Here is a 26,482-nt window from a genome sequence, read left to right as displayed (position 1 = left end):
CTTTTCTAAAATATTTCCATAGGGTTCTGGAGTATCTGACCCCTGGAAGCACCCTTAGGTCCTCACAGAAGGGCCATTGCCATTATCTGACACCTTTTCTGCCCACATGGCCTGTGTGAAACACATGGCCAGTTTTACTGCAGCTTGTACCGAGGATTTCTTGACTTGAAGACTCTCAAAGAATTTGCAGAATTTCCTCTCCATTTTTTTTATGGTCTAAGCGTGGGTATTTATCTTGTCTGGCTCAGTTCTTTGCTATTTTAGTAAAAGAAATAAAAATAATGTCGAAATAACTATCACCATGAAAGAGCAGGGGGGAAAAATCTTGCCCTCTCCATCCCCAGTATAAAGCATAAGTAGAACAGCAGAATTTGGGGAAAAATACTTTCTAATGTAAATCGTTCACCTTTGTAAGTTTTTGTTGTCTCGTTCTGCAAGAGACAGTTATTTTATGTCACCTTTAGGGACTGCTCTAAAGCCTCTGAGAGAGCTTATGTGTTTTTGGGGTGCAAAGTGCATAGAGAGTGCGAGAATATGTCTGGAGCTCTGACCCAAGTGCTCTGTGTGTGAGAGGGAAAACACCAACCTCTGTGTAAAACTTTGCTGGTGTTCCTGGTGGTGGGGGAGTTTAGAGCTGGAAATTAGTAGGATTAGAAAACACTGATTTTCTTTCAGGTTGTTATTTACTGATATTAATGAGTAGTGATGGAAGTGCTCGTCTTTTGACTGTTCTATGACCTGCACTGGTTTGACAGGACACGCCTTGCCTGTAGCCTTGGGGATGACCTAAAGCTTATCTAGAAGTGTGTGTTTGGTGTAATTAAAGCTTCACCTGTATGTATACGGCTGAGAGAGATCACATAATGCAAAAAACCACCCCAAGAATATACACGCTGTGTTTATCCTCAGCCCATGTGCAATCTCTGCTCCGGCTCTCCCTTGCAGACCAGGAGGTGCCAGCAGGAACCCACTAGCAGGATTTTTGGCATTTCCCTGTTGCTCTCTCTTCTGAAAGGCAAGCTGAAAGGCTGACCGCGGGGCCGGCTTCTCCCGGGGGTCTCCGCAGCCTCCCGGGCCGCGCACCACCTCGCCCGCTCCCTCTCGCCCCAAGGGCTTCGGCGGAGGGATGGAGGGAGGGATGGAGAAGGGCGGCCGCACCTTTTAAGAAAAGTTTGTCCGTGCCCGAGGCCGAGTGCCACGCGTGGGCGGCGGGGGGCGGCCGGGCCGCGCTGCAGGGAGCGGGCGGGGGCTGCCCGGCTCGGGGGCCGGGCCGGGGCGGTGGTGGTGGGGTGGAAGGGGCGTCGCCATCTGTTGTTAATTCCCCGGTCATTGGATTAGTAACCCGCGGTGATGAGATCAGCGGGATCGGCTTTCGCGAGGGGGCACGCCGCTGGCCGCGCTCCCCGGCTGCGCCGGCTCTCGCATGAGGCGGCGGCGGGCGGCCCAGGGGGAGGCAGCGCGCACAAAGCCCGGTAGCCGCCGCAGGCCGCCTCCCGCCTCCCCGCCGGCACCGGGCGGGGCTCCCGGGTGGCCCGGCTCGGCCCAGCCCCGCGGAGCCCAGCCGAGCGACAGCGGGGGCCGCGCCACCCCCCCCCCAGCCGCGCAGCCGCCCGCAGCCCCCCGGGCGCGGCGCCCGCCTCGGTGCCGGGCCGCGGCGCCTCCCGGCTGCTCCCCGGGGCAGCGGCTGGCCCCGGCGCGGCGGCAGCGCCGGGAAGTCGGCGGCTGGGATCGGTGTCCCTGCCGGGGAGAGGACCGTGTGAAGGGGACGCTCCTGCAAGTCACGGCGTCTGGCTTTTTCGGCGTTTCTTTTTTTTTGAGTTTGTTTACTTGTGATTCCCGTCTCTCCCTCTGGATTCTCTTGCTGCCGGCGTAGCGGATCGGCGGAGGGGCTTCGGTGGGGTTTTATGGTAAGTTTGCGATGGGTGGGTGCTTCTGTTCGTGGGAATTCCGTGTCTTGTTGCACGCTATGTCGGGACGAGGTGGTTTTCTTTTTAAACAGTGCTGGCTTTTAAACTGGTGTTTAAAGAAATACACTTCTGAGACGTTTTCTGGTTTATAATGAAGCGTTTCACAATAGAAATTACTTTCCTGAGCTATAAAAGAGGATTATTTCTAGATGTTAGATAGCTAAAGGTTTACGTTTCTTATAAACTGAGTTTATTTGACTTTGCGCTGGTGAAAGCAAAATCTCTTGCCTAACGGTTGCCACAAGCTAATATTTTACCGTGGTTACTTGGTGCTTTTTCCGGCAGTAAAAGCCAGACCTCAGTTCAGCTGTTTAGACAGCTCTGAAATACTGAACTATCCTCTCAGCAAGGGTAAGAGGCAAGCTGAACCTTTGTCAAGTCAAGCCCGAATTTGTATGCGAGACTTGGGTTTCAACAAAGAAAGGTATTGACTGGATTTGCCCCTCACGCTACTGCCGAACGCTGGCCGCCGGGCGGCGGGGCTCGCTGTGGGTGGCGGGGGGCCGTTCCCACAGGAGTGCCGGGGGCTGCCCCGGGGTCCCGCTCGGCGCTGCGGAGAGGGGTGGCTGCGCTCTAAGGGCGGCCGAGGAAGTTGCTGTGGCAGCGGCCGTGCTGGCAGCAAATCCGTTTTATTTCTTTGTGTTTAGGACTTAGAGTGCATACTGCTACAGGGGGGAAAGCGTCCTATATAGAGAGATGGCCAGCCGCTACTTCAGTCGCTGGTTTGATGTTGTCTACAGCCCTTCAGTGCTTAAGTCAGAACTGATATTTTCACAGTGCTCCGTTTGCCTTCGGTGGCAGAAGTGATCCCCGATAAGGTATCTCCACGTTGTGAAGCTTATCCTCTGGGGGAAAAACAGCCCCAGAGAGTTACTCTTGATGCTTGTGGCTGAAACTGGCCCGGCTCGCACAGCGTCTCAAAGGATGCTACATTTTTAATGTTGTTTCTGTAACTAAAGCAGCCCATCGGGGACATGAATATCAAATTGCTATTAGGTTCTTTGGTGCCGCTGACAGAGTAATGCCAGAGACCATACCTTCTCTTAATAACAAGTGGAAGTTTTATAACTGGCCTTGGTAATGGAAGTCTGGTTTTCTTGGTAGTTGAAGTGCCTCGGTGTCTTGCTGCTGACTCTGGATGTCCTTGGATGACCGTCCTGTGCCTCAGTGTCCCTGCCAGGGCTGAAGGGAGGCCCGGTACTTCCCTGCGTCACAAGGATGATAAAACTTGACAGCTCCGTGCCTTGCTGAGGCCCTCATGTGGGTGTTGCTCTGGAAGTACAGACCGGCGCTGTTAGGCTTGGAGAGCCGATAGATACTGTCCTACCAGTATGCTCACTGGACTTCTGTTTGTCTTTGCAAACGTCACTTCAGGCAGCTTTGAAACACCAGGCTTCCTGCTCGACAGGCTTTGGAGTAATAAAGCCGTGCCACCTTTTTGCGAGGAGCTTTTTAGAGCTGTGAGATTTTTATTTTTTCGCATAGAAGCACAACCCTCCCCTAATGAAGTACTAATCGAGTCTTTTGCTTCTTGAAAGAACCAGAACTTCTGATTTCTGGTTTGACCAAGTCGCAGTCATCTTTATGACTTGCATTTGTGCAGTGTAGGAATTTCTGAATGATGGGCCATCTCTCCTGTGACTCCACAAACGGCAGCTCATTAACTTGTCAGGCATCATTGTTGCTGTGTAAACTTCTGTAATGGATTTTCCATGTACCAAGAAAAATCAAGAAAGCTATTTTTGTCTTGTTTTCCCTCACAATCATTGTTTGCCCCTCTTCTGTGTGTAGGTCACTGTCCTTTTTTGTGGGGAAGGAAAATAATTTTCACAGTGGAGCTCAATGCTGTGTTGCAGGACTCTGTGATGGATACTTTGAGTTGGCATTTCTTAATTCAGACAGCTGGAGACTTTGAGGAGCTGTTTTATCTACACATTTGGGGCATAGTGATAGCAGTTGAGGAAGGAAGCAGAGCATGGTTCTCTGAGATGTTAATTGTTAAAAATACTTGGTTAAAGTGGTTAGCAACATCATATTAGATACCCAACTGTCCCATCCCCATAATTCTTCTTGGCCAAGAAGAGGAGGGTAGAAAGGGGGATGCCTTTACCAGATTCGAGTTCTGTAAGCCATGCTGCGTTTTAGCTCTCTTGTCTCTTGAACCTGCTTGGCTGCTCACTGCTGCTGCACTCACATCCTTTACTCGATTCCTTTTGTGCTGGAGCAACATCACTTCAGTGCAAATTTGAGGCTTTCAGAGTGCTTCCAGGCATGGCAAATCCCAGCTTGAATAATGGTAACGCAGAGCGGCCTTGATGCTCGCTTCCGTTTCCTCCCTCGGTTAGTGAGGATAAATGCACTCTTCTTAATAGAATATCCGTGTAAAGGAAATCTAGACGTCTTTTCGTTTTAGCAGGTTTCCCAGGATAGAAGTTTGACGTAAACGTTGCTGGACTTTGTAAACCCTGGCTGAAGGCCAGGGCAAGACTGGTGGTAGAGAGGAGCAGAGGCTGGTATCACTGGTATCACAGAGGTGCCTGCCGTCCCAGTGCCATCCAGGACGCAAAGCCGGGCTCCTGACTCAGTCAGCGAAGGGCTCCATGCTGGCAAAACACTGTTGAGATGGATGCAGCTAATTCAGTGTGGGCTTGCGGAGCTATGTTAGTACTGTACATATCTCGAGACTAATGGAGATGTAGGCCATTTGTCCTGTCCTGGGGTCTTATGTATTTATGAAGCCATTCTCTGTGATGAAGACAATGCTTAAGGCCACCTGTTGAACAGCTAACCAATTTTTGAAGTCAAAACTTAATGTAGGGTTGCTATGTGTTACTAAATATTTACTAATAATTCTGGAAGTTACTGTTGTTGGCCTTAACTGTTTGAAAATAAACATGTGCTGTGGACTGAAACTTCCAGACCAGGCAGCTGGTCCGTACATGTCTCCTGGGGCCTGTGCACACGAGAGTGAATCCGTGTCGCTCCCTGCGGCACACGTCTTTCAGGGATGGCTTACAGCTGCCTTCTTAACATGTGGTTTGGGCGATGGAGAACCCTGTCAGCTGATGTATGGCTGTGCTGTAGGGTAAGATGTTAATGCATCATGTACTTCCTGGAAGAGCAGTTGATGTCTTCAGACTTCTTTAAGTTAACTTATGCTCAGGTCGTATGTGGGCGTTGGTTGAGGCATTCTGCTTATTTGCTTTTTTGCTTTGAAAAGCTGCATGTGGGTCGCTAACATGGTCAGTAGACCATATCCTACAAATATACCAGGGTGCATCACTCTAAGAGGGCTGAATTGAGAGTTTACTAATAAGGAACAACCAGCTGTTGTCCTTTACTTTGAAGAAGTTGCTTTCTTACACTGTTGAAGCTGCTGTTACTTGAAGGCAGCTGTGTACTGGACCTGAGCTCCCTCCAGGGTAAGAGTATGTGAAATGGTGGGTGCTATCTGAATCCCACTATAAAATGATGTCGGGTATGATGTCAGGAAGTGCCTTTTCCTGGCCTCAGCTGCTTGCACTGCTTTGCGGCCCACAGTCTTTTAGATTGTATAGTGACGAAATTGGGGTTTGGGTTTTTTTTGTGTGTGTGTGGAAAGCTGATAGTGTAATGGGTAGCATCCATGACCTAGCAAAGAAGAATCCTTGCCCTGAAGAGATTTAATTTTAAAGCAAAGCTTAAAGAAAAGCATGTGCCCTGGTAGCTTTGGTGTCAGCATGGAAAAGTGCATCAAAGAGGAAAGCAAGAAGAATGTGGCTTATGATTTTTTTTTTATGCACAAGCAGTGTTGTGGAAGGGAGAGCAGTGCTCCTGGGGTGCCAGGGCTTCAAGAATGCAACTTGCAATTTGACTGGCCATATTTGATTAAAACCTGATGGCTGTATTTTGGCTATCTCTGCTCTGTTAAAGACTGGGCCTGGCCATGGGGAGCACTAGATAGAGCTGACTTCTTTCCTTTGCTTCCTTTTGAACGAAAAATGTAGTAGTGACAGGTACTAGCCTATTTAAATATGTGTGTGTGTGTGTATATATGTTTGTTGTGCATGTGTATTTTTTTTTTTAAAAGGAATGTCATCTTTGCCACAGAGGCCAATGCAGTGCAGCTCCTAATGTGTGTAGCAATTGAAATGCAGAAATCTAACACAATTTGTTGTGTTTTGTCCATAGCAAAAAAAAAACAACAAAAAAAACCAAACAAAAACCACAACAGGGAGTTTGTATCTGTTTTTCCGCCTTAGTAAGAAATGAAGTACCTAGGCTAAACACAGGTGCTCAGGTTTGGCCTAAATCTGTTCATACTGAACAGATGCATTTAGACCAATGCTGAGCATTTCGCTTCTCTCTGCTTATTCCGTGTATGTTTGGGTTGAACATCACTGGCTAATCCTGCTCTTGACTGGTGTCAGATGACAGGTTTTATTGTGTTGCAGTGCAGAGCCCGGGTGACTTAGCAACTTTATCTTTGAGGATTTGTCAGAGGCTGAAGTGACAAGCATGATTTGGTGTGCGCCAAAGTATGAAATCCATCTTTGAGCTGAATGCAAACTAATTCTTTCAGAGCTGTACAGCAGACTTTTTAGTTGAGTTTGCTTTCTTGATTTAAATACATCGATTTCCAAAAGCTCGTTCTTCTTTCTCATTTTACCTTATTGTCAAAGTCTGGCATGCACTTACTTCTTTCAGGCTGGGTTGTCCCTTCCTATGTTAACAATTCCCAAAGAAGATCTTGCAAAGGGCTTTTGAGAATGAGAGAAAAGATTACCCGTGTTTATGCTGTCTTGTCAGAAGAATGAGGATTTCCTTCCTGCAGAAACCAGTCCATGCCCTGGAACCAAACCAGGCTCTGAACTGCAATAGCTCTGTCTCCTGAAACCTCCCCTCGGTGGAGTGGCTCAGTCTTGAGGCTGCAATAAAGGGCTACGGTGAGGACTGCTGGCTTGCACTTTGCTATCATATTTCTTGGCTAGATTTTCTGCTTGGTACCTGAACGCAGCAAAGCTCTGTGTGAGGGAGGAAAAGTGAGGCTGGTACCTCCTTTCAAACTCGTTCTACACCCAGCAGCAGCAGCTACTCCATGTGGCTTCCAGTTTTTCTTGTGATTAGACTGCAATATTCAGTAGTCTGATCAATGCTGCTTCCGATTCTTTTTTAAATTCAGTAGCCTTTGTTGAAAGTGGTGTTTCTCGAATATTTAAAAATTGGCTTATTTAGAATTGCCCTTTCAAGGGGGCGTTACTCATGTGAGAGCACTGGCATAGCTTTAGGCATGGAAAACGGTGGGATTTTTCAAAGCTGACAAAAGGTTTAAGTATTCAATTGTCATTTAATTTTTACTTTTTCTCCTCCATCTCTTCTTCAATGAACGCAGCAATAAATTCCCTCCAGTGGAGGGCTACATTTTTCATTAGATATTGGAGGTCACAATTTTAAAAGAGAGCCTTGTTGCACAAAGTATTTACGTCAGTGGTATGTTTCATACTGAGAATGTGCTGTCCACAGAAATCCCTAAGTGGTGATGGTAGGCATGGTCATGATCTATGAGTTTGTTTTTTTGTTTTTATTTAAAAATATTCTGAAAAATAGTTTTGCTAGGGTGGGCCAGAAATGGCTTGGAAGAAAGTTGGCTGTTGTTATCTTTGAACACTGACCTATTCGCAAAAATCTTGAGCTTATTTCGTAATTAAACTATTTTTGATAAAAGACACACAATGCACAATTTTGTCAATGATGACTGTGTTGCTTCACACGTGATAAAATGCTGTGACAGTCAAACCTATGTGTAGCCAAGGAAATAGTTGGATTAAGTGTTGGATGAAGGGAATTTTTATTTCAGAACTTTAGCTATTTTGTAAGTTACTAGCTAAATAATAAAAGGTTTCTTGTTTTGAAAATTAATTTAAGGTAGCTTGGACATATACAACAGTCTGGGGGCCAGCAGTGATACTTTTGAAACTTTGTTTTCCAAGTTAAATGTTTTAGACTCCATTTCCAGAATAAGCTCTGCTGTGTTCCTTGCCAAAGGTTGTCATGAGCTTTTTGGCAGCAGAATCATTGTAGTGTTTTGAAGTGAATAGTTGCTTTAAAATGAAATTCAAATATTAATTTATTCATACTAGTATTTCTTGCTCAGTGATGTAATTACGTATTATTTTGTAGCGTATCCTGTATTTGACTTCATTTATGTGAATTGTTGGCTCAAGTTAAAAATGATCCCAAAATTCAGTGTAGCTAATCTGGGGATTTAAGAGTTAAAATTGAAATCTGGTCTTTATGGCATTGTTTGTGTTGTATTATTTGCTTTTCTGGCTGAAAGAGACACTTAGTTGAGGTTAAAAAAAGACCATTAAAATGTAACTACTCCATTTGTTTGGTTATCTTCAAAGTTTATCCTTATTTAACCTGTAAAAAGGTTGACTTGAAGATATTTTTTCAGATTTGTGTGACATATTTGCATAGGGAATTGAGTATCTGTTCCTTGTAGGCTTATCATTTGGTCTACCTGGACTTAAATTGAGGACCTCAGTGTGTGATACCAGCATTTGCTGAACTTTTTCAAGGCCCTGGGAATATTTTGGGGCTCCAGCTAGTTCACTTCAGCAGCATCATTATTTTATCCTTTGCATAGGGAAGAAGCAGCATGTGTTAAACCTGAGACTGTTGACGAATTTATGAACTGATGGTTCATTTCTGAACTCTGATGGTTTCATCCCATGCTTTAGCGAGGTCCCTGTCTGTGGAGCACAGCAGCTAGGGGGTTATTCTGGGGCTGTGATCTCTCAAGAAGGTTTAGTTGCATCATGTCATCTTGGTTTTCATAAATTATGATGTATCATAAAAAGGACAAAATACTATTTTCCCCATTGTTGTAGAGAACTGTTATCAAGCATGTCAGAGATGACAGAAGTTGTTTGAACTCAAGATGAATACACATCAAAGTGTATAAAAGACACCAAACATTGTCATCCCGACCTCATTTTGATGCCGTTGCTGCATATTCGTGTTACACTTGGGTTGTGCCAGCTGTTGACTGTGTCCCTGCATTTCAGTGTTGTCAGTCTCTGATGCTGTTAACATCTGGGTAATTCTTACTGTGATGTTCTCACTTCTAATTCAGAGTGTACTGATTGTTCACTAAATATTTATACAGTCCTTGGTTTTGATGTCACAAGATAAAAAGGGTGTGTTTTCTGTCATCTTTGGTATTCAAAGGCAAATAATGCATTGAAGCTGCTGATTATTTAAAATGATTAAAACATAAAATAAAGAAGTTCCTTTGTACTTTGGTCAGTGCTGATGTAACTGTTTCCAGTAGTCTAGAAAATCTTACACGTAGTTAGTTCATTGATGGCTTGTTTAGACTAAGATGCAGCGTTGTAAGTGCAATGATCTTCCACCAAAGATGTGAGAATGTGCTCAGGAAGGAGTTGTTACAACATGTATCCTATCTCATCCTTTGAGGTTTAAATAGAAGGAGCTATACTAAACAAGCATGAGCATGAGACCTGGAATATGTAGTGGTTGTTCTTAAGTTTCTTAACAATCATATTAACGGTATGTGAAGCAAAACGTGTGGGTGGAGAGATGGAAGGGCAGAGAAGGAAGGGCTTGCCTGTACAGTAACTCTCCCAGTAGCCATGTGCTGAAGCACGGATGTAGCGGGAGGAGGAAAGGAGAGGAACATTCAACAGCACAACTTCTTGGAAGACCTGGAGAAAAGGTGATTAATTTGTCAGCGCAACTAAGCTTAAGTGTTCATCAGGATTTAAAAAATGAAATGGGGAGTAAAAATAGACTTCATGGGCAGGGTGCACAAATGAAACTCTCAGAGTTGTTGTAAGATACTTCTGTGATGCTCAGATTCTTGTGAGAAGTCAGCACTGATGAGGTAACGTACCTTCCCGCACCTCAATAAGCTGCGGTGGGATGGGAGAACGTGCATAAAGCTGCTGCCTTGAATTCATGTCTAGGGAAACAGCGGTCCTTCAGTCCACATTTTCTATTTTATTTATTATTTTTTTTTTCAGTGAGCCACCTACAGCATTGATAATTGCTTGCGTTTCTTACTCTTAGAGCCTGTAACAAGAATCAACCGTTTATTTTTATTCATCTGCACCTCTTTCTAGCAACATTGAATAATAGTGCAAGAGAAGAAAAAATCCATGTGTGCCAGGCCATCTCAGTTTGACTGTTCGAAGAAGACACGCGGGGGAAATTCAAGCTGAAGTGTATCAACACTCAGGGATGTGAGACTGACTGATCAGCTAGCTTTTACTGCTCTACTCCATCCACATCCTGCTAATAGAGCACGTGTGAGCAGAAAGTCTTAATGAATACAGAAGCCAACCCTCTCCCTTTACTCCCTCTATTTTTAGACTTTATGTTTTCCCTGGTGTAAAATAGTTTGGAACTTGGCGGAGCTTGGGGAGCTATGCCTGAGGTTGGGCAGAAATGTGGCTTAGTAGTGAATGCTGCCTGGTGTGCAGCTTCAGGAGATGAGGGGTGAGAGTGTATCTCTTTCCCTGTAGCTAGAGGTTGCTGAGATTGATTGATTGTTGATGTAACATAATTCCAGTGTGTGGAGGCCTGATATCCTGTTTGGTTCTGCAAATGGATGAAGATAGTGAATTATGCAGAAGCGTTTTTCTTTTCATTTTGGGGTATTGGAAAAGAGTGGGAAAACCACTGCCTAAATCTGGCATCTAAGTTTAGATGTCTGAATTAGCAATGCAGGAAACATAGTAGTGACTGTAGCAAGCAGCTTGGTTCCCGGAGCAATGCTGGCAGTATACACAACTTGGGCACTTAACTCATTCAGGCGTCTGAACTGTGCAGAGCAGGCAGCTCTTTACACCCATTGTGGAAAAATGGGTGCGGGATGCTTCCTCTGGATATCTTTACACCAAGGCAGAACTGGCATTTTAGTACAGCTTTCAGCACAGAGCACAATGGATTTTCTCTTCACAATGGATTTTCTGCTTGTACTTTTTTTGATCTGAATATTTGCATATAGTGGTTTCTGCTTCCACAGCTGTTCTGTGTTTGGTTTCCTAAGTGGTAAGAAATGTGGGATGCTGAAATCAAAGCTGAGCCTCATAGTCTATTGCATAAATATAAGTGTAAGGGAAAACTCGAGCAGTTACTGTATTATAGCAAGGATGTGTGGGTTGATGGTCTTGGTGGAATTCAGTTCTTGTGTTTAGGTCTCTTATGGTGCAAGAAGAAATTTTTATTACATGTAATAATTAGCTTTTGAAATAAAGGGGATTATCTTTCATTTTAATCACTCCGCCTTAATAGCAGGGAAGAAAAATCATCGTTTTGTAAGAGTACCAACTCTGTTTTCAGTGTTTTCTAGAAGGATGTTTTAATTGAATTTTATATTTATGGGACTGATACTTAAAACTTGTAATTCTCATGGGTTCTTACCCATTCCCCTGCTGTATATGAATCAGATGTATTTTTAAAGAGTGTAAGCTTCCTGCTCGTCTTGACAAACAAAAAATTCAGTAAACAACTTTTTGTGAAGATAAGGTCATAATATTCAAGTACTCTTCTCTTGTTAACATGAAGCATTATACAGTTGCTTCATATCAAATACGTGAATAGCTTATAAATAAATAGCAAAAGTAGGTTTGAATTTCATGCCTGTACTTAGCAAAACTAATGGATGGTAATCAGTGTAATGGCTGATGATAGATTGTACTGTGCCAGCAGGGGAACTTGCGCCCAGAAAAAGTAACACAAGATCAGGAGTGGCTAGAGACTGGTTGGTGAATGTGTTCTTCTCCAGATGCTTTCTTAATTCCTTCAATTAACTTGATTAAGCAGCTTAGCTTAAATAAGCAGAATTTGTGTTTTGGAAGTTCTCCCATGTAGTATTTTCCCATTGCCTTAGGAATTAATTCCTTTAATATTTTGTCTGTGTAAAGCAGGCAGCCTTCGTTGCCCTTGTGTCATGCACAGACATGACATGGTGTATGCTTAGGATGAGAGGCACACACAGGGGTGGGTTTTTTCCTTTCTGCAATTGGGATCTCGGCAGAAGTCATAAATCATAGTGATTTCTGCACAGTGCAATTGAATGGAGATGGGCTACCTTATTTTTTTATTAGTATTGAAAGTTCCCCCCTGCTTAGATCACAATGAATCCTTCCTCCACAGAGAAGAGCATGCACTTCTTTTCCCTTTGCCTTTTGCTCTGCTTCAGAGCTGATGGTACCAGAGAACTCGCCAGTTAGTAACTACTGCAGCACAAATCTACGGTTGACTTTTGGGTATTGTGGTAGCCTGGAGCTCCATGTGGCTCATCTTCCATGTTTTCAGCTGCAGGCCAAACAAATTGTTGATTTCCAAATTATAGGTCTTTCCATCTCATTCTGGCTTGCCCTCCCAGCAGGAACATGCCCTCCGTTCCACTGGTACATGGCCACAGATTATTTTGAACAGTTTTCTGAATAAATACAAGTATTTTTTCAGTATTAGAAGAAGCAGTGTCTCACATAGGTTGTCTTTAAATCCATGCAGTAGCTTTGAAAATGGGGAGCTGTGTTTATAATGTTTCTTTTTCTCTGCAAGAATTTCAGAGAAGACCCTGAACTACTGCTGCCTTTTCTCCTCCCCTTGATTATACTGTGCTAATCAAAATCGTGACATAAATGGTTTGATAATTACTGGTGAGTCTGTAGATTGGTGTTGAACCAGGTATCTGCTACCTAATGAAAGGTGGTGGTTGAGTGTGCTTGGGTATCCTTTCTCTTTCCATCAGTGGTGGAAAGGTGGGCTGTACTAGCCTTCAGAACCTATGCTGTGGAGTTGGAGGTAAATGTCTTAAAGATACTAAAACATTAAAAGAATGTCCGAGTATTTTTTGGTGGTCTTATGTATGCATTGGTTTCTCCCCCTTTCTCAATGTTGATTCTGAGGGGAACATTAAACAAGTTGTTATGTTGTTCTGGAAGTGTATGAGATTAATTCCTTCCTCTGTTTTCTCCTCTAATTTTGGAGAAGATTTACTTTTATGTCCATTGTGAAATGGGTATTTACAGGCCTTAATTTTAACCCGGTGATGAGCTTATAGAACCATAGGATTGAAAGGGACCTCTGGAGATCATCTAGTCCAGCCGCCTGCCAGAGCAGGGTCACCTTAGAGCAGGTTGCACAGGAACGCGTCCAGGCGGGTTTTGAATGTCTCCAGAGAAGGAGACTCCACCACCTCTCTGGGCAGCCTGTGCCAGTGCTCTGTCACCCTCAAAGGAAAGAAGTTCCTCCTCATGTTTAGGTGGAACTTCCTATGCTCAAGTTTGTGCCCATTACCTCTTGTCCTGTCTCTGGGCACCACTGAAAAGAGCCTGACCCCATCCTCCTGACACCCACCCTTTAAGTATTTAGAAGTGTTGATAAGGTCCCCCCTCAGTCGTCTTTTTTCCAGACTGAGGAGACCCAGATCCCTCAGCCTTTCCTCATAAGAGAGGTGTTCCAGTCCCCTAATCATCTTGGTAGCCCTTTGCTGTACCCTCTCCAGCAGTTCCCTGTCCCTCTTGAGCTGGGGAGCCCAGAACTGGACACAGTACTCCAGGTGCAGCCTCACCAAGGCAGAGTAGAGGGGGAGGATGACCTCCCTTGACCTGCTGGCCACACTCTTCTTGATGCACCATAGAATCGAAATTTATTTAGGTGAATCCCATCTGTGGGGTATGGATAATATTTGCAGCTGTTTTTTATAATTTGGAAACAAGTGATCTTCAGGAATTAGAGTGGGCCAGTGCCTGTGGAGAAAATAGGAGCAGCATCCACTAGCCATTAGTTGTGATGATGAAGCCTCTGGAGTAAGGTCAAGAAGACTCGCATGGTAGAGAGCTCTGAAGGTGGGGGAGAGTCAAAGCCTTAATTCTTAAGAAGAGAAAGCCCAACAGGGTCACACAAATAAAGTCTTCCTTCTGTTATGCAATGAGATGAGTTTGGTGTAGAATCTTATGTCTTGATGACTAATGAAAGCCAGTGAGCCTTTATAAACCAGTCTTGCCTAATTGTAATTATTTTGGGGATGTTTCAGCTTTCTGCGAATAGTTGAGTCCTAATATGAGAACAAATTTAAGTCCATCAGGAAGGCTGCATGATTGAGCAAGCCACATGTGGCTTCCTAGTATTAAAGAAGCTGACAATGGGATGTGCAGGGAAAGGAGGACTGGAAGGGCTGGAAAAGAGAGGGAGACCGGAAAGACTGGGATTGTGCTGAAAGCTCTTTACCATAAATCTGTAGCTCTTTACCATAAATCTGTGATGAAGATGATATGCAGGGAAATTGAAAATACCTGTTTTTCATTCCTTCCCTCACTGTGGGGGAAGATCACTGTTCATGAGAGAAATTCTTCAGGTAGTTAGAAGCATTTGTAAACTTCCACATTTTAACATTCCACTTAACTTCTGTACTGCATAAATTACTTTCTTAAAATGTGTCTCTGCTTTGTGCAAAGATTAATTGTAGCATGTTTATTTTTATATAGGTTTTGCAAGATTGCCAGAATGTGATGCTAGTTATTTTATTTCAGTGATAGTACACCTAGAGAACGAGTACTAGTATTTTTTTATTCCCCTCAAAACTTGCATCCTGGTACAATTTTCTTCCATATAATTTTCAATCTTTTTTTTTGTCCCTTTTCCCCCAATGCATTAAAGAATTAAATATTATTAGTAATTAACTGTTACAAATAAAATGCCGCTTGAAAGAAAATACTTTGTGGAAGACTGCTTAGCAGTGGGAACTTCAGTGTGAAGTTATTTTGAGAAATACAGACCTTGCATTTGAGTTTACAGATTATAGTCTGTGTTGAGATTCCTGTAGGTAGGCACAAAGCTGATTTATTTTTATCCATACCTCTGTTAGGAAGTCTAGTGTGGGTTTTTTAAAGTACTTTCCTGTGGTCAAAAATACCTGGAATTGTTGGCACTTGTAACATGAAACTCTTCTAGGTTGTACACTGTTAGGTCAGTAGTAAAGAGATGTAAACGCTACTCAGAGTAGCAACTTCTTTCACCATGGCTTTTCCTAGTTGGAGGCCCTCTCTGATTTTAACATTGGAAAGAGTCTGGGATACTTGTTCTCTGTAGAACAGTGTTTGTTTGAAAAGGCAGCCTTTCTGCTTAATCTGGCTCTAGGGCAATGAAGGATCCAGAAAGAAAGTAACATTCCACATAGTTTTCACCACTGTGAGACCCATCCTGGGTTCTCACCATGGCTCCCTTGTGTCTCCAGGAGGAGCCACAGCATCTTGATGTGGGGACATAGCTGGCTGTAAATCTTTAACTCCTTAAATCCCTATGGCCTTTCCCAGCCTCTCCTGCATTACCAAGTGCCCTATTTCCTAAATTAATAGCAAACACAAATGAAAATACAACTTTGAAAAATGGGAAAGCTTTTATGTGCATAAGGAAAATCAATTTTGTTGCTTGGAGCTCAGGCGGTTTATTTCTATGATATTACTTTCTCCATCATCCTCATTTGTCTGTGCAATTGTTCTCCACTGACAGATGGGCTTTAGCAGAGGCGTGTGTTTAAGACAGATGAAATTGATTGCTGTTGCTTAAAAAATGTGTTGAGTTTTTTTTGAGAAAACATTTATTTAACAGGAAGTTGGTTTGTCTTTTTGTTAGCGCTCAAAAGCTGTATGTAACTTCATTTGTCGCCTCACTTGGGAAATACAAAATCATCCACATAATCTGAATTTGTGATGATGCTTCCTTAAGATATATAAAGTTTGTTTACTTAATTTTTGTTCTTTAAAAGAAGTCACGTTAGAAACTGCAGGACTAATGAAGCGTTGCTTCCTGGATTTGTGTCTTGTGGCTGACTTAACTTGAAATCTTTCGGACACTTTGCCCACAGTTACAGCTATGAAGTGAGTTCATTCTCTTCTGGATTCTTTGGCAAGATGTGAACATGCAGCCCAGCCTGATCTTCTGTGCGGTCATTTCCAAGATTTCTGTCCTCTCCCCAGCTTGTCCCTCCTAGAGGAACATAGTTATCTTTAAGCCTGCTGCCGGTGTCAAATTTGGCTGGTGGTGGCTATTGACTGGAATAGTTAAGGGGGAAGGGTTAGGAGGGATGCAGATGGTGTGATTGTGTAAGCCTATTTTCCTATTAAACAAAAGAATACGCTTTTGTTCAGGACTGAACTTGTTCTCCTGTATTCATCTTCTACATGTTTGTGCAAGCACAATGGCTGGGTTCCCTCCAACCCTGCCCTCCCCCTCTGCCTATGCAACCCCGAGCAGAGGGAATGGCCCTGAGCCCTCTGTGCGATTGTTGCTCCCCTACAACACATCACCCACCGTTTGTCCGAGACAGCCTTTTTGGGCATCATCTTTTGAGTCTGTTCAACTTGCTGCAGGGGGGAGAATATCTTCAACAGTTGTCTGTTGTGTTTGGCCAGGGGCACAATATGTTTTTGTCACTGGCGTTTGGCAGCACTGTTGGAAGTATTAAAGCTGTCCAGGTCAGATCAGGAGCTGCCTCTAATGGGCTGCTTCAGCTGGAGCATCTGATGGGTTTGCTTCTGGCCCGCCAACGGTGAGAGAATCTGACAGGTATTGTTTGTATGCTGCCAGTTTAATTCAACTGACAATTAAACAAAGTAAGGCTTAAAAGCGAAAGACGATGACAAAACTATCTCGGCCATTCCAAGAGCATTGCAAATTTTAAGCTGTTAGTGAATGTCTTTTTGAAGACAAAAAGGTAGAGAAGGGTAAGCACTCGACTCATCCACCGACTGCAAAACATATAGACAGACACTGTGAGAGCGGAGCCATCTCTTGCAGAGTCTGGTAAGTCTACAGCAGCCTCGTGATTAAAAAACAGGAGCTGCTATTAGTGGGTGTTCCTCCTTATCCTCAGCATGATACTGCCCCTAGAAAACCAGTTGTAGACCTAGGCTCCATGATGATTTACGGAGGCTCACCAGGCTTGGAATACGTTAACATGTATAATACTATGACTGAACCTTGAACTAAGGGGCAAGATTTTCGCTAGAGCATGTTATTACAGTTTCTGCAGTTGCAATAAAGTTTTGGTGAATAATTGTGTTAAGCTAGGGAAGCTTTCGTCTGACTGATTGTCACTTTCTATCAGCTGTGGTCCTCCCCTCAATCCTGTCAGGGATCATCTCTGGCGCGTCCACTGGGATTTGCTGCTGGCTAGCTTTCCAGGAGTCTCTTTCTCATCTATGACTTTCTAGTTTTTCATTTTGAAGGCCAACTGGCTCCACTGTACATTACAGCAAAAGGAAGGTAGTGGGAAGGTATTCAGCCATCGTGGTCATCATTTAATGAAGGCTCTGCTTTTGAAATTGAAGCTGTAGGGGTATTGATCTTCTACAAAGCTGTAGAGGTATAAGTAAAATAAATTATCTGAAAAGTATTAGACTGGTGAAAAGTAGTAATGACTGGAGAGAAACTGCAGTTTTAAAACTTAATTATTCTTTGGGCTTTAAATCTCACTTGGTCTGACACCTATTGGTATTACTTATTTGGTGAAGCAGAGCTGAGTAGAAATGTAAAATGGCAAATGATCCTGTAAAATGCAAAGTAGAGCTGAAAACATAATTCTCAATTTGGTGTTAAGCCTTCTTCATGTGTTAATTTGCTCTTTTAATATAACCCTGACACTTGAATATTCAGAAAGGCTACGTCAGACATTCAGGAAAGACAGGAGGGTATTTACTGTAGCAGAGGGGTGGCTGAGGGATGAAAGATGCATCATTTCATGGCAGAAGGGTGAGGAAGATGTAAGCAAAAGCTCAACTGTACTGAATTTAGACGTGAAGTTCAGCTGTGCCTCTCAGGGCACCTTGAAATGACTGTGGAAATTTGCTCTGCAATTTGGGCTGCTGCTTAAATAGGTGGTTCTGCCTTTCAGCTTTTTCTTTTTTCCCCTCTCCCTTCCCTTACGCCAGAGCAAGTATTTACATGACTGTCTGATGTGCCAGATCAGAGGGCTTATCCACCTGGAAATAACCTGGCAAAATAAAATACTAGATTTTACCTACCTTAGTTTTCTGAGGCAGAGCCATCTCAAGGCCATTTGAATTCAGGTGGCTGCAAGAGAAAAGGGAAGAATGAATAGGAAGGGGTGGTGGAAGGGATGTAGCAGCTTGAACATCTGTAAGCTTATGGTAATTGTGGAGTCACATGGGTATTCCTGTTAAATACCGTGAAAAGAAAGTAAATGTTTCCTTTCAGTAACTTTAGAACTGGAATGTAGCTGTTCTTAAAAAGTACTTACATAGTAAAAAAGGTAATTTTTATTGTATTATGTTACTATATTTGTTTTTCAAGTTACATTGCAGTATTCTAACTGAGAAGTCATTATGCAAAAAACCTGTTTACAGAATCAAAGTGGGTTTTTGTCATCTTTCATGTTTATTCAGAATATAAATGTTTGCATTTAAAACCAACTTTCAGTACCAGAGAGGCAAATTCCAGAAACACATGCAGAGAGATGGAAGGCATAAAACCAACCCAAAACCTCAAGTCAGCTCAGTTCAAACTACAGTAAATGGAAGTATTTAAAAATATACATTCCACTTGTACTCATAGCTACTCAAGATTCTTTCTGAATTCTTCATCATATGACTAAACTGCTTCTAACTCTGGTGGTACAGATGGTGTGGTATTTCAGATTATTCTAATTCCAAACGGCTAAATGCACAGTCTATTTTAATAACAAGCTTATCTTGAATTTTGAAACAATTACATTTTTGTAACATTATAGAACAAGTTACCCTTTACGGAGGAATGTCCTTGGGATTTTCAGGATTTGCATTCCTTTCAGGAATTGAAGGAGTCATGACTTACTGCTGCATTGTTCATCCCACATGTTAAATGTCATTTGCTAAGTGTGCATGCAGCATAAAATTTTATCTGTAGTGCAGGATAGTTTAAAGTGTCCAAGCATTTTTGGCTGGGTGCGTTGTTACTGTATATTCCCAGTTTGACAAAGAAAGCCAACATTGTTCAAAATGGGCAATAAATCAACAGTGTTGGATACCAGGATCTCTAGTTGAATCCAAGCTGGCCAATCTTTTTAGGGTGCCAAAAATGTGCTTAATTCATTGTCACCCTCAAAACAATGTTGTCATGGTTATGTAGCTGTTTGCACGCTGGGAACGTAGTTGATAGACACTGGGCCTCATGCCTTTACATTGTCTAGATGGAGGGAAAAGTCCTTGTTCTTGAACTTTTTAACCCTTCTTCATCAACTTGCCCTGCAAAGCAGAGCTGGTGTTTTTCTTTTTCCTATTCCTCCCGTAGAGTCGTTAGGACCAGGGTTAGATTCGGAGAACTCAAACACTTTGGGTATTAGTGGGTATTGGGCATCTGGGGAACAAGCAATTTTGGTGCCCACGGAGAAGAGGCCTTGGTTCAAAGCCTCCTGTTGCAGCTCTCTTAGCGTTCAGGAGTGCTTGGTGGTGACAAAGCCGGGGGAGGTGGCAGTGAGGTCTGGCTGCAGGGAGGAAAAAGCCCAACGAGGGTCAATAGCAAAAAGAATGGGAAATGCTGCTAGATAGAGGGATTGCCTTCCCTGCTTTTTCTGATAGATAATTTCACCAATCAGTATCGTTAGTTGGGACTCGCCTAGCTTCTCACTTTTTTGATAAGTGTCAATTTAGCAGAATTAACCTAAGCCTTAACACCTTCTTATTGTAGTTTTGAATTGCGTTTATGTGGTGTCATTTCTTGTGCATGGTTTTTCAAGCTTTCTGCATGTCTAGCTCATGATAATCCAGAGGGAAATATAACTATGAATGCTGAAAGCTGACTTTGCAGAAAGCATGTTTCTTTTTTATCAGCAGTTATGTTTTACGGATGCCAACATACTGAATTGTTAAAAAATGCACGCTATTTAATTACAGCAAAGTGATGTCCCAGCAAGCCTTTCTCTGGTAAGTATAATTTGTGTTTTTGTTGTGAATAATTTCCCTAAATATTTTGGCAGTCTGCATGAGGACACTGCTAAGCGACGTTGACACACTTTTCCTGTTTGGAGTTGGCTTGTTCTTGTACAGTACGTTTAATCTAATCATCATATCCTGACAAAGCATGGCACAAATGTGAAACTGTGAGACAGAAATAATTTAGGTTACAAAAACATAACAGTCTTCTCAACCAGAGATTTCCTGTTGCTGCAGGAGTGTACTAATGTGTGGTTCTTCCCATGAAAACACTACTTTCTTTTCCACAAAATACCTTTTATCACAGGGATAAGTGATGAAATACAGTGTTTCAGTTGTAGTAACTAAATGAGTATAATGGGGAGGTCATGTATATTGAGACAGAATGAAATATTTTCTGACATTCTAACTCCTGTAGTGGCTTGAAATTACTGGAAGAGCGAAGTTTGGGAAAAAATTCAAAGCAAAACTATACAGTGCAAATGTGTGTTCTTTTAATTTCAGAATATTTATGTGTCTAGTGAGAAGTCACAGGCAAGGAAATCCAAGTTCCTCTAAGTAGTATAATATTACAAAAAGTCACAGGAGTTGAATGACAGTGCTGTGCTTCAGCAAGTTTTTATTAATTAAGGAGACGGTTGAGAAGGTTTTACAACCAAATATTTCTGTAAATGGATTGAATAGAACGTAATCTGAAAGGAATAATCTTCTGTCCTTTCAGGTCGACCCACAGCTTTTACCAATGCTGTGTGGTGCGGCCGTCCAGCCCTGCAGACAGGAGGCTGGTTTGGAGCACCTTTGCCAGATGAGTCGATAGTCAGTTCTCTTCCCCTTGCGAGCCTTCTGCTCACCTTTCCCACCAGCCGCTGCTGTGTGATAATTGTGTAGCTCCGTGGGGAGAAGCTGCCTGGAGATCCTGACAGTGATGGTGTGAGTGTGGTGTTTCTGAGCCTTCTGCGGTGGAAGAATGGTGTTACGTGTGGAAGCAGGGAGGGGATGTTTGTCAGTGGAGGAGGGCTGTGCTCCTCCAACAGCAGCCTCTGGCGGGGTAAAGGACAAGGTGGTGCCTCTGCTGCCATTCCTCGCCTCACTGTGGGTCTCTGCCATCTGCTTGGTGTAAATGGACAGGGTGCAGACATGAAAAGGGGATAGATGGTCTTGGCTTTGAGACAGGTTGCTCCTGCAAGCAGCCAGCAGGATGGTTGTGAGCTGCCAGCAGGACTTTCTGCATGAGTCGCTCCCTGTGGAGCCCACGTTGATGTTGCATGGGTTGTGAGCAGGTGTGCGTTGCAGCCCCTCGCTGCCTCCTCATGTAAAGTTTTCATGTCAGTTGCTACTAAAGACCAGCAATCAGAGCTGTTAGGTCACAGCCAGCACGGGGTCACACCTTGTATTGCTGTACTGGTGCAAATGATTAAATGTTGACTCTTTTTTGCATTTACTTGAATGAGATCAGCGTGGATATAGCTGGCCCTATAACAGAAGCTGAGAACAACCACCAGCTCCCCAGAACTAGGATGTGAGAGAGTGTAATATGTTACAGTGGGGGGCAAAGTGTTTGATGAAAGGCAGTTTTTGAGCTGTACCGCTGCTTAGGAACTGCTGCATCTTGAGTGCATCAGTAACTGTAAGATTTCTACATTGTTATTCAGTCCCATGTCCATACAAAGCTATCTGCAAAATATTTCATTATATAATTAAATTATGTGGTAATGTCCCTATATGAAGAAAGACATAATATCGGAAGATACGGTTTCAAACCGAAGTACTTACTAAGCATGTCCCAGAGTAAAGGCACAGTTGTGCACGTATCGATGTACTTATAATGATGCATTTTACTCCTCTGAATTACTGATCTATCTATTAGCAGCCTATTTATGTTACAGTTTGGGGCGCATTAGGAAGAATGTTTGCCTGTGGCTTGCCAAGTGAGTCACTTTGGTGTTTATAATCTCTTGGTGATTTGCCAGGTAAAGCTCTGTGCCAAGTGGAGTTTCTCATGTGATCAGGAAGTGATACTGGCGGATGCTCTGAGGACTTCCCCGGCCATCTCTCCTCAGCACCCTGACAGGAATGTGGCAATTGTCTTGTGCTTTAACAAGGAAGTTTTCAAAGGCCTGTGGAGCTAAATCTCATAGAGAAATCGATAGGGTTCCCTTTGAACATCTGACATTTTCCCTTTTCATATCCTTCTTTCAAGCTCAAATAATCAAGCACCTTTTTTCAAGGAATTACACAATCCCTGAGCATGTGTCCTCCTAGGAAGGCTCACTTACCCGATGACATTTGTTCCTTGTTGCCTCCCTGTGTGTATATCAGTGTCAGTATTTCTTTCCCCTCAGGATTATTAGTGGGGAATCAAGTCTTGAATTGCTTCGTTGGGCAAAATTTGCCATCGCACCTTTGAAACAACCTATGAGTGCTTCTGCAATACTGGAAATGGCAGGCGTCAAGTTAAATGCAATTACTGTTTAAACTTTCAGATTCTTTTTACATGGCTTGGAAAGATGTAAGGGGGATTGTTCAAGCTGATTTCATATGGGGTAATTTTCAAGTTGTGGTACTGTTTCAGTGGGAAGCAGCTCTTGTGATTGTTCTGAATCCTCCTGTAAGCGTGATGTGAGGGGCTTTGGGGCTTAAGTTTAATTTTGATTTTAAAGAGGTAGCTGTTTTATGCTCGGATGTGCACATATACCTTTGTGGGACCAGCCACCAAAAAATAATATTTTTTTATACAGTAACTTAACCGTCACATGAATTTGAAAATCAACTTTTTACTTCTTATTTTTTTTGGAAAGAAAGCTTTCATGTAACACAGCTGTTGTTTCATTTCCATATTTAATACATGCAGAAAACACTTTACATGGTGTTGGCCCCTGTAAATAATATAAGGACTTAATTAACTTCTAAAAGATGGTTGGATGGTAAATTTTACAGGTGTTGTTTTCCTAGACTTCTTTTTATTTCCTTTCATTGTGAGTGTATGTTTCTTATTCATCTTCTTTCAGAAATGATCTTTGCAATGGGACAGTATAGCTGGGGTAGAAGTTCTTTAAAAGGAAGAACGCTGCCTTGTGACTTACCAAGTCAAGTCTTGCAAGATGTTTTTTGCAAGACATTTATGCCCCATCTGCTGTTTGGTGCTTTACGAAAGCCAGCTGTCACCCAGGCTCTTCAGGCTTTTGAGAGTCTGGTGATTTTTGTTTCTTCTTGAAACACTTCATCACTCTGTCAGTAAATAAACAGAGTGGGTCTCCTCAACTATGCTTGATCATTCCCGGACTTGGCACTTATTTTTCTAGAAGGTGGAAGTATGTCTGCTGGTTGTCATGGTTTAACCCCAGTCAGCAACTAGGACCACGCAACATCTTGCTCACCCCGCATTCCCACCCCAAAGGGTAGGGAGAAAAGGCGGGGAAAGGAAAAACCAACCTGTGGGTTGAGATAAAGACAGTTTAATAGAACGATAATGGAAGAGGATATAATAATAATAATGGTAAAAGAACATACGAGGCAGGTCACTCTCACTGCCTGGTGAATTGGTTGCCCAGCCTGACCGAAGCAGAGATTGTGGACCCCCCACCCCACCGGCCAGCCCCTATTTGTAGAGCAAGCGTCATATCTATGGTACGGAATATTCCATTGGCCATTCCATCATTCTGTATGTGCTCCTTCTCAGCTTCTGTGGGAAGCTGAAAAAAGTCCTTGACTAACATAAACGTCACTTAGCAACAACTAAAACAATATGCATCATTGCATACCAAATGCTTTCAAACCAAATCTGAAAACACAGCAACCACTAGAAACAAAATGAACTCTGTCTCAGCAGAAACCAGGATGCTGGTGCAGATAGTTTATTTGATCCCGTGTCAGTCATCTACTTGAGCTTATAGGACTTTGTTTTCATTTTTATCCTTTCAGTACTTTTAGAGATTCTTGGCTTCCCTTTGCACTTTATCTGAGCTCTAAAAGGTGAATGAATGTGACTTATCCAGCCTACAAAGAATCTTTCCTGGGTGCTTTTGAGCACTTCTGGCTATGTTAGAATGTTTGTCTATGGGAGCACAGAAAGAATACATTTCAAAATCGTGTATTCCCCTTAATGTGTCCTGCTGCGTTCCACTCCTTCGCATTGGCCTAATACTGCAATATGGAAAATGTGGAATAGCCTGCTCTCCAGTAGCATGAAGAAATACCTGGTTGTAGTAGCTGCCCATGTAGTAAAATCTGCTGAAGAACTGAAATTGCCATTCTTCATTTGACCTTCCATGCCTCCTCTTTTTCATTACCTCTCTATTTTTTATTTTTTTTTAGCTCCTTTATAAAACCAGTAAAGCTTGATGAGGTTTTTTTCTTTTATTTTATTTAAAGACAGGGTATTTTAAAATGCAGCCATTTGCTGTTGGCTGCATTTGTTTAATAACGGCACAGAAGCTGAAGCCCTGTGTCGCCAGGGCCCAGAGAAGAGAACAGTTAGAAATAAAAGGAGATTCTGACATAGTACATATTTCTGAGACTATGAAACAAAAGCGCAAGTGAAAGTGAAGCTACCGCTGAACATAAAGTTTATCACTGTTGCTGGGGAATAGCGTCCGCCTTCTTCAGGGCTGCTGTGAACTTGGCCAGACAAAATGGGTGGAAGGGCAGAAGGTGGGGAATGTCTGCATCCTATTATGAATTGGAGGAAACGACTGTCTGCGCTCTGGTGGGCTCAGAGTATCCTGCTGGCAGGCTGGTTAGCGCTGTAGGATACTGAACAAAAAGTGGTGAATTGTCAGCTTTGGTGTTTAAAATAACTACTAGGGATAAGAAGGTTCTTTAAAAATATGCTGTGGGTTTTCTGTTGGCTTTCTTAAACTAACTGGAAACTTTCTGCTTTCTTTCAGGAGCATTTTTTCTCTGAAAACATTGCTGCTAAAAAGCTCCAAACAGGAGAAGTAAATCCAGTCAGCTTGTCAGGTCACTGGCTTGGTGTAAAAGTGCTTTCATGAGGTAACGTTGGGCCAAAGTCAACTTCTCTTTCTCCGTTGTAAATCTGCAGCCAAGCAATGGGCCAGAAAATCTCAGGGAGCATAAAGTCTGTGGATGTGAGGGAGCCCCCTTATAGACCTGTTAAACGAGAGCTGAGAGGCCCGGATTTTTGCAAGCCGGCGCGACTGGACATGCTGTTGGATATGCCCCCTGCCAAGCTGGAGGTCCAGTATAAACATGCTTGGAACAATGAAGATCGCTCCTTAAATATATTTGTAAAGGAAGATGATAAACTGACTTTTCACAGACACCCCGTTGCCCAAAGCACAGATTGCATTCGGGGCAAAGTCGGCTACACCAGAGGCCTGCATGTCTGGCAGATCCACTGGCCCACGAGGCAACGGGGAACTCACGCGGTGGTGGGCGTCTCCACAGCCGAAGCTCCGCTGCACTCGGTGGGATACACGTCGCTGGTTGGTAGCAATAGTGAGTCGTGGGGCTGGGATCTGGGACGCAACAAACTCTACCACAATTGTAAAAACCAGCCTGGGGTCACATATCCTGTCTTTTTGGAACCGGATGAGTCTTTTGTACTCCCAGACTCCTTACTGGTGGTTTTGGATATGGATGAAGGGACGCTTAGCTTCATGGTAGATGGACAGTATCTTGGAGTGGCCTTCAGAGGACTAAAAGGGAAAAAACTTTACCCCATAGTCAGTGCAGTTTGGGGGCACTGTGAAATTACAATGAGATACATCAACGGACTTGACCGTAAGTGTTACTGTATTTCTTCATTACACTGTCTTTCAGTTTTTCTCATGTAGGACTTTTTTTTCTTTATCCTTTTGTTGTGAACAGAGTGCGCTGGGGGAGAGGGGACTGTCCACTGTGGGCAGATCGCATCCCATAGTTACTGCCCACAACTAATATCTATCGGTTGTGTCTTGTAGTAATGTTATATCAAAATATATTCCCTTATATCAAAATATCTGCCCTTTTGGCAAGCAGGGTGGCAAGAAATCTGCGGCCAAAGAAAGTGAACAGACTGAGAAAAGAAGTTCTTGATAAACTTCCTGGGTATATTTAACAGCACGACTCTTGTTTACTGGAGGATATGTTTTAAATCTGTGGTTTTCAAATAGGATTTGTGGATTCTGTAAAAATTTCCTGTAGTAGTGGGAACGCTTACATGGTGTGCATAAACAGACTTGAATTCAGGCCAGTAGGCTTTCTTTCCATAGTTGCCTTTCCAGGACCCTCAGAAGCAGCTGTGGATCCCCAAGAATCTGGGAGTTCAGGTCAAACGCTGCTTTCAGCACTTTTTCTGAAAGAAAGCCCTGTTCCGCAGTTCACTTCAGAAGGTGCACTCTCAGGGTATTTTCTTCTCCAGAAATACGGGTTTTTGGATGAGCATTTGCTATTTTTGCTCTAAAGGGGTAATATCAAATTAAATCATTCCATAGTAAGGAGCAGCATGTTGCAGCTGTGACCTTGAAGTAGTAGCCCACTGCTAGTAGATGCAGTAGCCCACTACTAGTCGTAGTAGATGAGTTGGAGAACTGGGTCTTGTCCGGTTCTTCTTGCTGCTCAAGAAGA

General features: G+C 43.1%; 1 protein-coding gene across 3 annotated transcripts in view; it reads left to right on the top strand.

Moving 5' to 3' along the window:
- The first annotated feature begins 1,633 nt into the window (after positions 1–1,633).
- Positions 1,634–26,482, top strand: part of SPSB4 (splA/ryanodine receptor domain and SOCS box containing 4) — a 95,544-nt gene continuing 70,695 nt past the window's right edge. The window contains exons 1-4 of one of the 3 annotated variants that reach the window (XM_054206976.1): positions 1,634–1,907; positions 3,072–3,427; positions 6,654–6,892; positions 24,802–25,657. In XM_054206976.1, the coding sequence (XP_054062951.1) occupies positions 24,964–25,657 (694 nt within the window). In that variant the 5' untranslated portion in view covers positions 1,634–1,907; positions 3,072–3,427; positions 6,654–6,892; positions 24,802–24,963. The remainder of the gene's footprint in view (positions 1,908–3,071; positions 3,428–6,653; positions 6,893–24,801; positions 25,658–26,482) is intronic. The other 2 variants (XM_054206977.1, XM_054206974.1) reach the window with 2 other exon arrangements.

This window comes from Rissa tridactyla, chromosome 6 (assembly GCF_028500815.1).
Source record: "Rissa tridactyla isolate bRisTri1 chromosome 6, bRisTri1.patW.cur.20221130, whole genome shotgun sequence".
In the NCBI taxonomy this organism is placed as follows: Eukaryota; Metazoa; Chordata; class Aves; order Charadriiformes; family Laridae; genus Rissa; species Rissa tridactyla.
The sequence above is the reverse complement of the archived record's forward strand: the minus strand, read 5'-3'. Positions and strand labels throughout refer to the sequence as shown.